Here is a 14,292-nt window from a genome sequence, read left to right on the forward strand (position 1 = left end):
TTCTTCTGATCAGTAATTCAGTAATGTGGCCTATGTGAACAGTTCTTTTTTTTTTTAATGTGGGCATTTACAAATCAAGGTTTAAAAAGTAGTCATTAGGGGCGCCTGGGTGGCTCAAAGGGTTAAAGCCTCTGCCTTCGGCTCAGGTCATGATCCCAGGGTCCTAGGATCGAGCCCCACATCGGGCTCTTTCCTTGGTGGGGAGCCTGCTTCCTCCTCTCTCTCTGCCTGCCTCTCTGCCTACTTGTGATCTCTCCCCATCCAATAAATAAATAAAATCTTTAAAGAAAAAATCTTTAAAAAGTAGTCATTAGACTTAAGGTAAGGAGCCCAGAGAAAATATTTGACAGGTCAAATCCTGGGAAGAAAGTGACACTAATGGAGGCTGCTGGAACATCAAGATATTAGCAAATATTTCTTCTAACATCTAAAAAAACAGAGGAACAAAAATGCACAAATCATTTAAGACAACATCAACCAAAAATTAGGAGACCTTTGAGAACAGTTGTCTTTACGTAGGATATAAATTCAATACAAAATTATGTTTAATGTACCCAATACCAATCACCAAAAATAAATAAGAATCTTTAAATATCTAAACTACACTAAAATATGTAGATTAAAGTTCATGCACTTGATTCAGGAGTCTTTAGAAACCTACTCAAAGTGTTCATTTGTATGTTACATATAACGCTAACTTATAGAAGCTAGATTGAATGGTTTCCTGGCCAAGTACAGGTTAGAAAACCACAAAATAGGAAAAGTAGAAAATAAAGCAGGCAGAACAGGTATCCTGATAGCTACAGAAAGAGGGGAGAAAGACTGCATAAAAGCAGATGAAGCTAGAATCTTAAAAAAGTAGGATTCCCAATGTTTAGCATAGAATTCTTTTTTTTAATGAGTAGACACATGAAGATGTAAAAACAAAAAAATGTGGACCAGAAGATAAAATAGTCAATAAATACAGAACCAATGATGGGAACAATTTTAGAAATAGCCAAAAAGACTTTTTGAAAAAGTATTATAAATATGGCTTAGAACTTAAAAAAAATATGGAAACAATAAATGAACACATGGGAAATACCAGAGAAACAAAAACAATGGAAAATATCCAGATGGAAATTCTAGAAGTAAAATACCTGAAATAAAAAATTCTCTGTGTATTCTTAACAACCAAATGGACACTACAGAAAAGTCCAGTGAACTTGAAGACATGTTCATATAAACTATCTACATCAAAGCACAGAGAGAAAGGCTGAAAAGAAAATGAAGAAACTCAGTGACTTTAAAAAAACATCAAGCAATCTAACTCATATGTAACTGGAGTTCTAAAGGAAAAGGAGATGGACTGGGGCAGAAAAAAATACTGAAGAAATTATGAGCCAAAATTTTTCCAAACTTGATGAAAAAATATCAACTCACAGCCCCAAGAAACTCAAAAAACCCCAAGAAAAATAACAATGACATCCACATCTAGGCACATCATAGTTAAATTCCTGAGTATGAAAGATAACATCTTAGTAACATGCAAAGGGAGCAGAAAGATATATGCAGGGGAATATACTCTAACCTCTCATCAGAAACAATAAAAGCTACAAGACAGGGGTGCCTGGGTGGCTCAGTGGGTTAAGCCGCTGCCTTCGGCTCAGGTCATGATCCCAGGTCCTGGGTTCAAGCCCCGCATCGGGCTTTCTGCTCAGCGGGGAGCCTGCTTCCTCCTCTCTCTCTGCCTGCTTGTGATTTCTGTCAAATAAATAAAATCTTAAAAAAAAAAAAAAAAAAGCTACAAGACAATGGGTCTTTCATTTAAGAAAAATAAAAGTCAACCTAAAATTCTATATCCAGCAAAAATATCCTTTTAAAATGAAGGCAAAATAAACGAAAGCTGCAAGAATTGATCAGCAAACCTACACTACAAGAAATATTAAGAATGTTTTCTCAGGCTGAAGGGGAAATGGTACCAGACAGAAACTCAGACATGCAAGAAGGAATGAAGAACACTATAAATGGTAAGTATGTGTGTGAATAAAAAGACTCTAATTTATTAATTTATCTAAGATAACTGACTGAAGCAAAAAAAAAGTTACTAATGTATTATGAGGTTTATAATATATGTAGAAGCACACTATATGACAACAACAGAATGAAGATTGAAAGAAGGGAAGTAGACATAAGCAGATTGTCAAACTAGATAAAGAAATTATAAGAAGATAGTGACTTAAAAAAAAAAAAAAAAAAAAAAAGAAGATAGTGACTTAAGCCCAAAATAAGAAGGAAGGAAATAAAGACAAATGTAAATACTAAAAAAATTTTACTGGATAATTTTTTTTAAATATTTTATTTATTTATTTGAGAGAGCGAGCGAGCACAAGCAGGGGGAGCAGCAGTCAGAGGAGAGGGAGAAGCAGACTCCCCACTGAGCAGGGAGCCCAGTGCAGGGCCAGATCCCAGGATCATGACCTGAGCCACCCAGGTGCCCCTTTAAGGGATATTTTTTAAAAAGATCAAAAGTCAGTTCCAGAAAAAGATCAGTAAAATTGGTAAACTACTAGCTAAACTATTTTTAAGAATGAAAAAGAGAAAACAATTACCAATATCAGGAATGAAAGAAGGCGCACCACTACAGGTCCTACAAATGTTAAAAGGAAAATGAGAATCTTAGGAACAATTTTATGCTAGTAAATTCTACAACTTGGGAGTCTGGGTGGCTCAGTTGTTAAGCATCTGCCTTCTGCTCAGGTCATGATCCCAGGGTCCTAGGATCAAGCCCCTGCTCAGCGGGAAGCCTGTTCTCCTTCCCCACTCCTCCTGCTTGTGTTCCTTCTCCCACTATATCTCTTTCTGTCAAATAAATAAATAAAATCTTTTTAAAAGAATTCTACAACTTGGATGAAATAGACAAGTTTCTTGAAAGCAAAATTGACAAAACCAACACAAGAGACAGAAACTCTGAATAGCCCTGTATCTGTTAAAGTAATTGAATTGATAATTTAAAACCTCTCCCTCCCTCCGTCTCGCTCTCTCGCGCGCACGCTCTCTCTCTCTCTCTCTCTCTCACACACACACACACACACACACACACACAAATCCTCTAAACCTAGATGGCTTTAGTGGTAAATTCTTTTTTTTTTTTTTTAAGATTTTATTTATTTATTTGACAGACAGAGATCACAAGTAGGCAGAGAGGCAGACAGAGAGAGAGAAGAGGAAGCAGGCTCCCCACTGAGCAGAGTGCTGGATGTGGGGCTTGATCCCAAGACCCTGGGATCATGCCTTGAGCCAAAGGCAGAGGCTTTAACCCACTGAGCCACCCAGGAGCCCTTGTGGTAAGGTCTATAAAATATTTAAGAAGGGGCACCTGGGTGGCTCAGTGGGTTAAATCCTCTGCCTTTGGCTCAGGTCATGATTCCAGGGTCCTGGGATCAAGTCCCGCATCAGGCAGGCTCTCTGCTCCACGGGGAGCCTGTTTTCCCCTCTCTCTCTCTGCCTGCCTCTCTGCCTACTTGTGATCTCTGTCCATCAAATAAATAAATAAAATCTTTTTAAAAATTTAATAATAATAATAATAGTGTCCCACAGACTTGTTAAGAAAATAAAAGAGGACATTTTTCAGTTCATTTTATGAAGTAACAAAACGCTGCGCCAAAAAACAGACAAAGCTCTTGTAAGAAAACTACAGACCCATATGCCTCACAAACACAGGTGCAAAAATTCTTAACAAAATATTAGAAAATCAAATGCAATTTTAACATTCTTTTCAAATCAATATCATTCATCATATTAATAGAATTAGAGAGAAAAACAATATGACCATCTCCAGAGATACAGAAAAAGCATTTGACAAAATTTGATCTTATTTCTGATAAAAACTCTCAGCAAACTAGAAATGGGAGGGAACTTCAATCTAATAAAAGGCATCTACCAAAACCCACACCTAACATCAGACTTAACATAAAAGACTTAATGATCCTCCCTTGAGATCAAGAACAAAGAGGTCAGTTCTCACCACTTCTATTTAACCTTGAACCGGAAGTCCTAACCAATTCAATCAAGGAAGACAAAGGAATAAAAGGCATAAACATTAGAAAGCAAGAAGTAAAACTGTCTTGACTGATGGATAACATGATTGTATACCTAATAAATCCTAAAGAATCTACAAAAAAAAAATTGAATGAATTCAATAAGGTCACATGATATAAAGTCAATATACAAAAATATCTTACATTTCTATGTACTGGCAACAAAAATTTAAAAATAAAAATTTATTTATTTTTAAATATTTTTAGTTATTTGACAGAGAGAGAGTGAGTGAGCACAAGCAGGGGGAGTGGCAGGCAGAGGAGAGGGAGAAGCAGGCTCCCTGCTGAGCAGAGAGCCTGATGTGGGGCTCAATCCCAGGACCCTGGGATCATGACCTGAGTCAAAGGCAGATGCTTAACAACTGAGCCACCCAGGTGCCCCTAAAAATAAAAATTTAAAGATTACCATTTATAACAGTATAAAAATGAGAAAATACTTAGAAACACAGTTAATAAAAGATGTTCAAGTCCTCTACATTGAAAACTACAAAACACTGTTTGGAGAAGTTAAAGAAAATCTAAATAGATGGAAAGAGATACCACATTCATGGATCAAAGACCCAATACGGTTAAGGTATCAGTTCTCCGAAATTTGACTTACTGGTTCAAAGCAAACCCCATCAAACTCTCAACAGGATTTTTCACAGAAACTGACAATCTTGTTCTAAAATGTATGCAGAAATGCAAAGGACCGATAATAGCCAAAGCAATTTTGAAAAAGCAACTTAAAGATAGAAGACCTGGTTTTAAGAGTTATTATAAAGCTACAGCATCAAGATAGTATGCATTGGTATAAAGATAAATCCGTAGACGAGTCCAGAAACAGAACCATATATATATATATATATATATATATACACACATACATATATATGATAAATCTAACATGGCATCAAAGCAATTCAAGGGGAAAAGGAAAGACTTTTCAAGAAGAAGTACTAAACAACTGAACATCTAAATGTAAAATAATGACTCTGGACTCCTACCTCACCCCACATACAAAAATTCATTTGAAGTAGAGGGTAGACTTCAATGTAAAAACTAAAATGATCAAGCTTCTGGAATTAATAGGAGACTATTTTCATAACAATGTGGAAGGCAAACTTTTTTTTCTAAGTAGACACAGAAAGCACTAACCATAAAAGAAAATACTGATACACTGACTTCATCAAAATTTAAAACTTCTGCTCTTTGAATGCTACCCCTAAGAAAATGCAAGGACAAACCACAGACTGGAAGCAAATATTTATAAAATGTATATCTGACAACAGACTTATATCCAGAATACGTAAAGAATTTCTATATTCAGTAAGATGATAAAGAGCCCAATTTTTTAATTAAAAAAGGGCATAAGATTTGGACACTTAAAGGAAGATATAGAAACAGTAAATAAAACTCATGAAAAGATGTTCAATACCAACAGTAAACAGGGAATCAAAAATTAAAACAATATTACTATATATCATACAGAATGGTTAAACAAAAAGGTGGACAATAACAAGTGTTGACAAAGATGCAGAATTCTCACACGCTGCTGGCGGAGGTATAAAATGGCCTTAACTACTTGGGGAAAGTGTTTCCAGTTTTCTTATAAAGTTAAATGTCTACTCTATGAACAGCAATTCTACTACATATTTAGAGAAATGGAAACATATCTATACAAAGACTTGTACATAAAATATTCATAGCAGCTTTGTTCATAACAGTCAAACACTGGAAACAACCAAAAAGTCCACAACAGGTGACAGAGAAACAAACTGCAGTGTATTCATGCAACAGAATGTATCTTGATAATAAAAAGGAATGAAGGAGGCATTCACACATGGATGAATTTCAAAAACATCCTTGGTGAAAGAAGCCTTGCGCAAAAGGGCATATGTTGTAGTACTCCAAAGTTTCAGAACAGGCAAAACACATCTCCAGGGACAAACTAAAACAGGAGATGGGAGGTGGATGGTGGAGGACTGCCTGGGAAGGAGCAGAGGGATCTTTCTGAGGTGATGGAAATGATCCGTATTTCCACGTGGACTTTGCAATGGTTTTCCGCATTTGTTACAATTCCGCCAACTGTATACTTAAGATCTGTGTATTTTGCTGTATGGAAACTATACTTAAATAAATAGTGTCTGCCTCGTGGGATTGTTGTAAAAAAACAAACACAAGGGACAGGCATTGAGAGGCTGACAGACTTATCTAGACCACTCAGCGGGCCCCACAGAACACTGCTGTACCCGCATGGTGGATTTTTTGGTGACCGCCGCATCGTGGCGGAGGTGGAAGGAGGAAAGAGAAACCTCCTGTTATTCAGGCGCTGGAAATGGCTGCTATTTTGTGAAAACGACTTGCCTGTAACATTCACCTGTGGAGCAGCTGATACCCAGAGCATGCCAGATAAAAGCACAATTATTGCTCATCGAAGAAGGAGAACATGAATCGGTATGTCGAAGTTTCTTCTGTAAAAGTTATCACTAACAGTGCTGCCCTAAAACAGATGGACAACTGCCCTGGTCTTAGCCTTTAATTAATGAAAATGCGGAGTTAAGAGACATAATTCAGACCTCCTTGTGAGTAAGAGCTCTTCCGACTGCCTGCCTGCCAGCCAAGTTTGGGGAGCTCTCAGCCCAAATCTTAGAAAACAGCCTTTTCAGGGAAGAAAACACCTACACCTGGGCCACCACACACTGAGCCCACAGCTATAGGCTGGGGGCTCCACGGCGTCTGTTCTCTTTGAGGGTGGAGATGGCAGAACGGTGTAACTTACAGTGATCTCAGCCACATCCACTCTGCATTTAAAAGAACCAAAACTGGGGCACCCGGCTGGCTCCATCAGAGGAACATGTGACCGTCAATCTCCGGGGTGCTGAGTTCAAGCCCCACATTGTGTGTGGCACCTACTTAAAAAAAAAAAAATAAAAAAATAAAAGAACCAAAACCATGCTGCTTAAGCTATTAACTAGCCTCTAGAGATGAGGTGGGGGAAAAGAGGAATTTAGGCTCTTGCTTCCTCAGACTTCTTTTGAGGAGTCCCCAGTTCGGTGTCCTGTCATCATCTGCTATGAGAATTCAGAGCTAAAAAAAACATCTGCTCTTTCTTTTCCCCAAATCACGCAAACAGTTGTGTGTAAGACCTTGGCCATGCGGTAGTCAGAAGTCAAGAACCAGACCTTGCTGTTTAAATGAGCCTGGTCTTTCTGGCCTGCGGTATACAGACTAGAATAATAATAATCTTTGATTCACAACACTCATCCCTGCTTCATGCCGGGTCCCTCTTTTATTTTATTTCTTATTTATTTATTTTTTAGAGAGGGTAGGGGTGAGGAAGAAGGAGAGCGAGAGAATCCCAGGCAGTCTCCATAACCAGGGCAGAGCCTGACAAGGGGCTCCATCTCACCACCCTGAGATCATGATCTGAGCTGAAATCAGAGTCAGATGCCTAACCAACTGAGCCACCAAGGTGCCTGTGGTCTCTCTTTTAAAGTAATGGAGTAAATACCCGTGAATTCACCAGAGACAACTACTCTCCTGAATCTTGTCCACTACTTCCTTGCTAAGGCTTTCCTGACCGGGCCAATGAAAGCAAGGCAGGGAGAGAGTTTCTTAAAGCTCCTACCCCCTACCTTAACACAGACTCAATTTAGGGTACAGGAAGACCAGAGGCAATACCCACAAGACCAGGTGCCCACTGAGATAATCAAACTGCTTCCCTGAATGGGACTTTCCAATTTGTGAACCTGATTTATTTTTTTCAATAAGAGAAAAGATGTAAGTCCCTTTGAGCAAAGTATGCTTGATATATATCACAATATTTATTTTTGGTAGAGTAATGGATCAGTCTATGGGGAAAGCTAGAGAAAAAGCATTTCTTGAGCTCGGATGTAAATCAGTCACTCTGAAAACCGCAGGGGAATCTATATTCTTACCCCTCTGCTAACTACAGTGTGAAATAAACTGACTTTTAAAAGTCACTGTTTCTAGACCTAACACTAACAACAGAGTCAAGGATGTGAGGCCCAAAAGGCAATTGCTTGTGGAATGTCTGCACCGGATTCCCCCAAATGTTAACACAACTCAAAATGAAAGAAGAGATCCGACCAATCTGCAGGTTAAACTTGTACAGTGGGGCGGGGCAGGGGGCGGGCGCAATTTCTAAACTTTATACTGCGGTACTCCATTCCAAGGAGGAAGGCTGAGGTGCGGCTGGGCTCAGGCTGGGCTCAGACTGGGCTCAGGATGGAAGGGTCTCCCAAGGGACCCGTCCAGTTATTACAGGCCAGTCTTCCTATCTACATTAAATGTATCATAGAGCAGGACAAGAATGAAACTGAAGGAGAAGGGGAGAAAAAGATCTTCGATGAATCGGCAACTTAAACCGAGCTCTTCAAAGGAAAGCTATTTAAATCTAAGGTGTTCCTAATATTAATTATCCTGAACATCTCACAGGCTCAGATTCACATGCTACAAAGAACACAAAGCCTTTTAATTTTCCTACCTGTCCATGGCACTAGCGGTGATAAATCGGATATACAGAGAAACCACACATGACTAACGAACCAGCCCATTAACGGCAAGCAAAGATCATCTGCCAAGACGACTTACTCAGACATAGTCACGTATCATAACCAGCAATATTCTGCAGGCTTAAGGCAGCAGGGCATAGAAAGCAAGAGCTGGGGCACTCCCTGCCAAGTCTCAGGCACCACAGGGTGACTCGGGCATCCTCCAGACGCCTGCTATCCAGGCATGAAAAGATTTTACTCATGGCTGCCACCTCCCTACTCCCTTCCAGGTAGACTTGCACTTGGAATAATACCGCAACTGAGTCCCCAACCTTGCTATGGCCCTTCCTCTGACACTTAGAACTCCGGGTACCTTCAGGAAGAAGACCCAGCCTCTGTCACCAGCAACTTCAGCTGTCAGCTTACAGATCTTCACTACAGACACTCATTCAAGTAACTGAGCTCCAACTAGGTGTCTGACCCTTTTCTAGGTGGTTGGGCAGAACCATAAACAAACCAGTAAATGGGTGGGAGTTAGGAAAAGAGCAGAGTTCCCTAAATGGCAGTCCCTTTGTTTTACCAGGAAAACAGGCCCAGTGACTGGAATTTTTCTTTGAGGTCAAAGTTGATGGTGTGGCTAGGACTTGAACCCAGGTTGGATTCTTAGCAGGACTGCCACATACAGCGGTGCACAGGGATGGGGATGGAAATTCAACCCATGTTCTGCCAGGGGCAGCCTCATTCCAGTACTATATTCTCAATGTCCCAGACTGCTCAATTCCCCATAACAAAACCCCCTTCACTGGAAGGGACAACTGAGGTTCTCCTGGTCAGCTATCAACCATCGAGGACCCAGGAGAGTCTGAATGCTTTCACTGGGATGTAACCCTGACCAGCTATACACTCCCAGCTCTTGTCATGAATGAGAAGAGTCTGCTGAACTTGAATCTGTAAGAAATCCACCAATGGCAAAGGTCCCCTATAATTAATAATCATGACAATAATTTCCTATGTTAACATCAGATCTGAAAGGGAAGGCTGCTAGCAAGCTGTTTTACATTCTCGCCAACTCCTTTACTCTTCATGATCCCAATATGAGGATCTGTCATGGTTCAATCCCGTCTCTAAAGTTCCATATGGATGATGGGAGTAATTAACTTAATCAACTGTATGATTATCTAGTCTTGACTAAGTGCCAGGGATACAACAGTGAATACCACCACCATTGTCAACAACAACACACCATTGTCTCTGACTTCATGGAACTAATACCCTTGAATACAGAGCTGGGAAAAGCCCAGTTGCTAAGGAGTCCCTGACCAGACTGGCAGCTGCTTGGGGCAGGTCTGGGAGCAAGAGTGTACGTGACCACCCTACTCTCCCCTCCCTCACTCCATTTTACAGAAGGAAAAATAAGGTCCAGGGATGAGAGCAGGTGGCTTGCCCAAAGTCAGACAATTGATAACTGAGCTGGGACTTGAACCCACAGTCTCTGGCTTTCCCCTTTCCATCACACTGCCTCCTCCAAGGTTCCAAGGCTGCAAAGTGAGAAGAAATAGTTGGTCCTACTGACAGATTTTTTCCTGATGTATGTTCACCCAGAACATGCAGCTTCAACCCATCTTATCAGCACAGACCTCATGCCCATGTTCATCTCTCAAATCAGAATGTTTATAAATATATTTCATTGATCTAGAGCCCAGGTGTCCAGTCTTCATTCACTCTCATTTATCACCCTCTCTGGATCTCTCTTGACATTTACTTTCACTTTAAAAACCTCATCTTATAAGAACAGAGCCCTTTTTATCTGATGCTAGCTCCCCCTCTGCTCCTGGGGTCTAATCAATCCATGTCTGGAAATAAACAAGCCAGAGAGGGAAGCAACAGTCCCTTTTATGAAAACAGGCACCTTTCTAAAATGATCTACCCCTGGGCATGGCACAGATACAAATTTAAATGAGAAGGAAATAAAGACATCCTCCAGCCATAGTCCTATGCATTCCTTATCAGGCAGGACGCCAGGGAAGGCAACTCTGTATTAACAGCTAAACCAAAAACTCTGCCTCGCGTTTTTCAGGTTGCTTGGAAAGGCGGGGGGTCCAAACTCAAGGAGCCTGAAGAGACAATAGGCTTCGAAATATAATAGTGTATATAGTTCAGCCTCCTCCATTCTGAGGAATTGAAGGTCTCCAAGATACTAAGAGAGGGCTCATTGAACACCAATTGCAGATAAATGCAAGCAGGCCTCCAGCTACTACCAGGGGTGCTCAGAGATGCCAGGCTGAATGATCCAGACATGTGGCAACCAGGGCAGACCTTCACCCACCATGTTATCTTACCACCCCCTACACAGCAGCATCTCCACACCTCCCACCACCCCCTAGCTGCTGCACCCTGCAGCAGCAGCCTCGGCCAGCAAGGGAGGCTGTCTGTTATGGAAGGGCAGAACCAAGTCCTCCCTAGCAAGCCCACTCTTCCTACCATGGTTCCCAACCCCAGGCTTTCAGAAATAGGTCACAGATCTCGATGCAAGTGCAGAAAGCCCCTCTTCTGAAGAGGACAGTAGCTAATTCTTAATTGTTTGGGGGATCCTTTTGAAAAGATGATGGCAGCTCTGGACACCCCATGGGAAACTGCGTGCATGCAGTTTATACATAATTTCACTGGGGGTGACTGCCCTCTGGGGAGGTATAAAAAGGTAGAAAGGGCTAATGTGCTCAGAACCAGCTTCAGGTAAGTAATCAAAAACACAGTTCTTAACCAAAAAGGGAGCAATGATGTCCCTTTCTTAGCTACTGCAAGTTCCAGCCTTCAATTAATCTTTGAGATTTCAACAAGAATTTGGAAACCGAGAGTGCGCACATGCACAAAACAGGGACTCGTCTTTGTGGCTTCCAATCTTGACGTCACAAAATGACCTGTCATTGCTAGTTAAGATAGAGTCTCCCAACAGGGCTTATCACAGAAGGGCTGGGTACCAACAGAGGTAAGAAGTAAGGCAGAGGTGAACACTGGGATGGGGGATAGTCCCAGACAAGGAGAGAGGGATAGCTAAGCTCTCCGTTGGCTCTGAGTAGATCCTGGCAGGTCAGGTCCGATCCTTGCTGCCAGCTCCCCTTGGAAGTCAGGCCGGCTGACTCCTTTGCAGCAAACCACGAAGTCCAGACGGAAACCACCCTTTCCTTCTGGGTCCATGGGGAGTGGGGGATGCATCCTCTCATTTCTAGGGAGGAGACCCTGGCCTACAGCTTGCCCACAGCCCCCTCGTGGCCTGGAGGTGTCACTGCAGCCCCCTCTGCATTGCTGGGCAAAAACCTCAGGGAGGCAGCTCTAATAGTGGTAGAGCAGAATATTTAGTTACCAGACGTGGCTTGGCAACAGTCTTCAAGCCATGGTGAGGCTGCGTTTGCTTTTCGTTTCTTAAACTAAGACCAAGATTGACACTCAAAGTGATCCTTCTAAACCCCTCCCTGGTACAGTCCCTATGGGCAACGAGTCCAAGACCTGCTTCATTAAGCCAATAACCTCGGAGCTTCTGTAACATCACCACCGCCCTCTTGATCACTCCTTCCTACATCACATGCCCTTATGTAGAAGTGTTTCAAAGCTCAACAGAAATGGTTAGCAAGAATGCACAACACCCTCTGGTTTGTAGGTTGCTGGCTAGATTACAAAATACTTGCAAAATACCACCCCCCCATTCCCATATCCTGGATTTCCAGGTAGCAGATCCTACAGGGGTTTGGGGGAAGTCAGGGCTTAAGGACATACAGTGAGAAAGAATGCAGCCCTTGGCCCCATGGCAGGCGGAGTGGGTGTCCATTAATGAAGCTAACTAGTAACTCCACAAAGGGACAGAGTGTAGCCCATCCGGGTTGGGGACTTGACTGAAAAGACCAGATTCAGGGTGGGGGAGAGTCGACCCAGTGGTTCAGCTCCCATCTGTCAGAGGTGGGGATGATTAACTAAACCCAGCAGTGGGAAAGTGCCCACTGAGGAGAAGGTGGAAAGTTTGGGAGGAGAGAGGAGGGTGCAGTGTCCCGTGAGGGCCTAGAGCAGTAGTCTAGGGACCAGAAGTGACTGGGGCCCGGAGAAGCAGACGCAAGCACGGAGGGTCTTCTCCTTTTCCGGGGGAGGAGAGTCCTTACCTCCTTGATTTTCTCCCGCTGGGCTCGAACTAGGCTCTGCGGCTCCTTAGTCTCATCTGCCCTGGTCCCCAGGACCGGGTGTTGGAGGCGGCTCCGGAACGCGTTGAAGTCAAAGCTAAACGGGATGCCCCCCTCCTGGGGTCTGAGGGCGGTGCTGCCGCTGCTCCTGGCCGCCGTGGCCATTTCCCGAGTCCCGGTGGGGTGGGTGCGCCGCAGCCACACTTTCCGGCGGCGGGTACTGGCTTGGCTGCTGGCGTCGTCCTCACCGGGGGCTGGCACGGCGGGGGCCGGGTTGGGAGGCGACTCCCGCTCACGGGCCAGAGGGTGGCCGGCGATATCGGCCACTACCTCCAGGCCAGGCTGCTGGGTCCGGGGGGCTAGGAAGAGGCGCTTGAGGCGAGAGGAGTTGGGCAACAGGAAGAGGGCCCCGAAGCACAGGGTGATGAGGCCCGAGAGGAAGAGAAGGAAGAGGAACTTCTGCGGCAGCCGCAGCCCCCACGGGGAGGCCGGGACGAAGACCGGCACTTTCCTCATGAGCATCGTGGCCTGGCCCCGGGGTGGGGCCGGTCAGCTCCGGCCGGGCCCCCGAGGCCCTCCGAATACAGGCACTGGCCAGCCGGGGTTCGTTGCGGGGAGGTCGTCGAGGGGCGCCGCCCGGGGTCGGCGGGGTCCCTGAGAGTTTCGCCGCTTCGGGGGCTGCCCCTGAAGTTCAGGGAGTTTGGGGCGAATGCCCCAGCGCCGAGGCGGAGGCGCAACGAATCTCGGCGGGGCCCGGGCGCGCCGGGCGGCACGGCTCGGGGCCCGGGCCCGCAAGGGTCGGCCGCGCACCACAGCCTTCTCTCCGGCCGCCGCGCAGCCCCTCCTCGCAGCGGCCAGAGCCCGCAGGGCCCGCGCCTTCCCGCGCAACGGCCGCCGCCGGGGCCGTCACATGCCGTCCGCGGCGCCCAGGCAGTCCGCGCGGAGGGGCGCCGGCAGGCCTCGTCCCCGCGCGGAGCCGCTCGCAGCCCCTCGCCCCAAAGTTTCAGCCGCAGAAGCAGTTTCCAGAAGGGGCCGACTCAGGGTGCGAGGCGGTGGCGGAGCTGGCGTGTCAGCGCCGCTGCGAGAGCGCGCCGACCCTGCGGTCGCGACAGCCCCCGGCTCGGCTATCGGGACACGTCCACAACTTTGCTCCGCCACGGAGCGGACGCGGGGCAGCGGGAGCAGGCACTTCTGAGCCCGCTGGGCAGGGGGCTTCCTGGGCTCCCGGGAGCTGAGGGATGCCCCAGCCGCGGTCCGGAGCCGGGCGCCGTCCGCGACCAGCCGCGGCAGGGCGGCTGCAGCTGCGCCCGGGAGTGCGGACTTCCGCCCCGCCAACTCGGTAGGGCTCGGCAACCCGCGGGGATCACCTGTTCCCGGCCCCCGCCGGCTCCGCGGAGCGCGCAGCCCCGGCTGCACCTCTCCCGTTGCAGCTGGCGTCCTCTCAGCGGCCGCTCCAGACGGGCCGCTGCCGCCGCCGCAGGCTGAGCCGCCGCCGCCGCTGCAGCCTCCGAGCCTGCGCCCACACTCGCGTACACCCGCCCGGACGCCTCC

The 14,292-nt window shown here is 45.4% G+C and overlaps 1 protein-coding gene across 2 annotated transcripts in view; it reads right to left on the minus strand.

The window, feature by feature from the left end:
* The window catches only part of LOC111154597 (mannosidase alpha class 1C member 1), a 135,785-nt gene extending 121,808 nt beyond the window's left edge, over positions 1-13,977 (minus strand). The window contains exon 1 of one of the 2 annotated variants that reach the window (XM_022514272.1): positions 12,724-13,977. In XM_022514272.1, coding sequence (XP_022369980.1) covers positions 12,724-13,263 — 540 coding nt within the window. In that variant the 5' untranslated portion in view covers positions 13,264-13,977. The remainder of the gene's footprint in view (positions 1-12,723) is intronic. The other variant, XM_022514271.1, reaches the window with a different exon arrangement.
* Between the last annotated feature and the right edge of the window lie 315 nt (positions 13,978-14,292).

Source organism: Enhydra lutris, unplaced genomic scaffold (assembly GCF_002288905.1).
Source record: "Enhydra lutris kenyoni isolate GAN:26980312 unplaced genomic scaffold, ASM228890v2 scaffoldscaffold38, whole genome shotgun sequence".
Classification (NCBI taxonomy): Eukaryota; Metazoa; Chordata; class Mammalia; order Carnivora; family Mustelidae; genus Enhydra; species Enhydra lutris.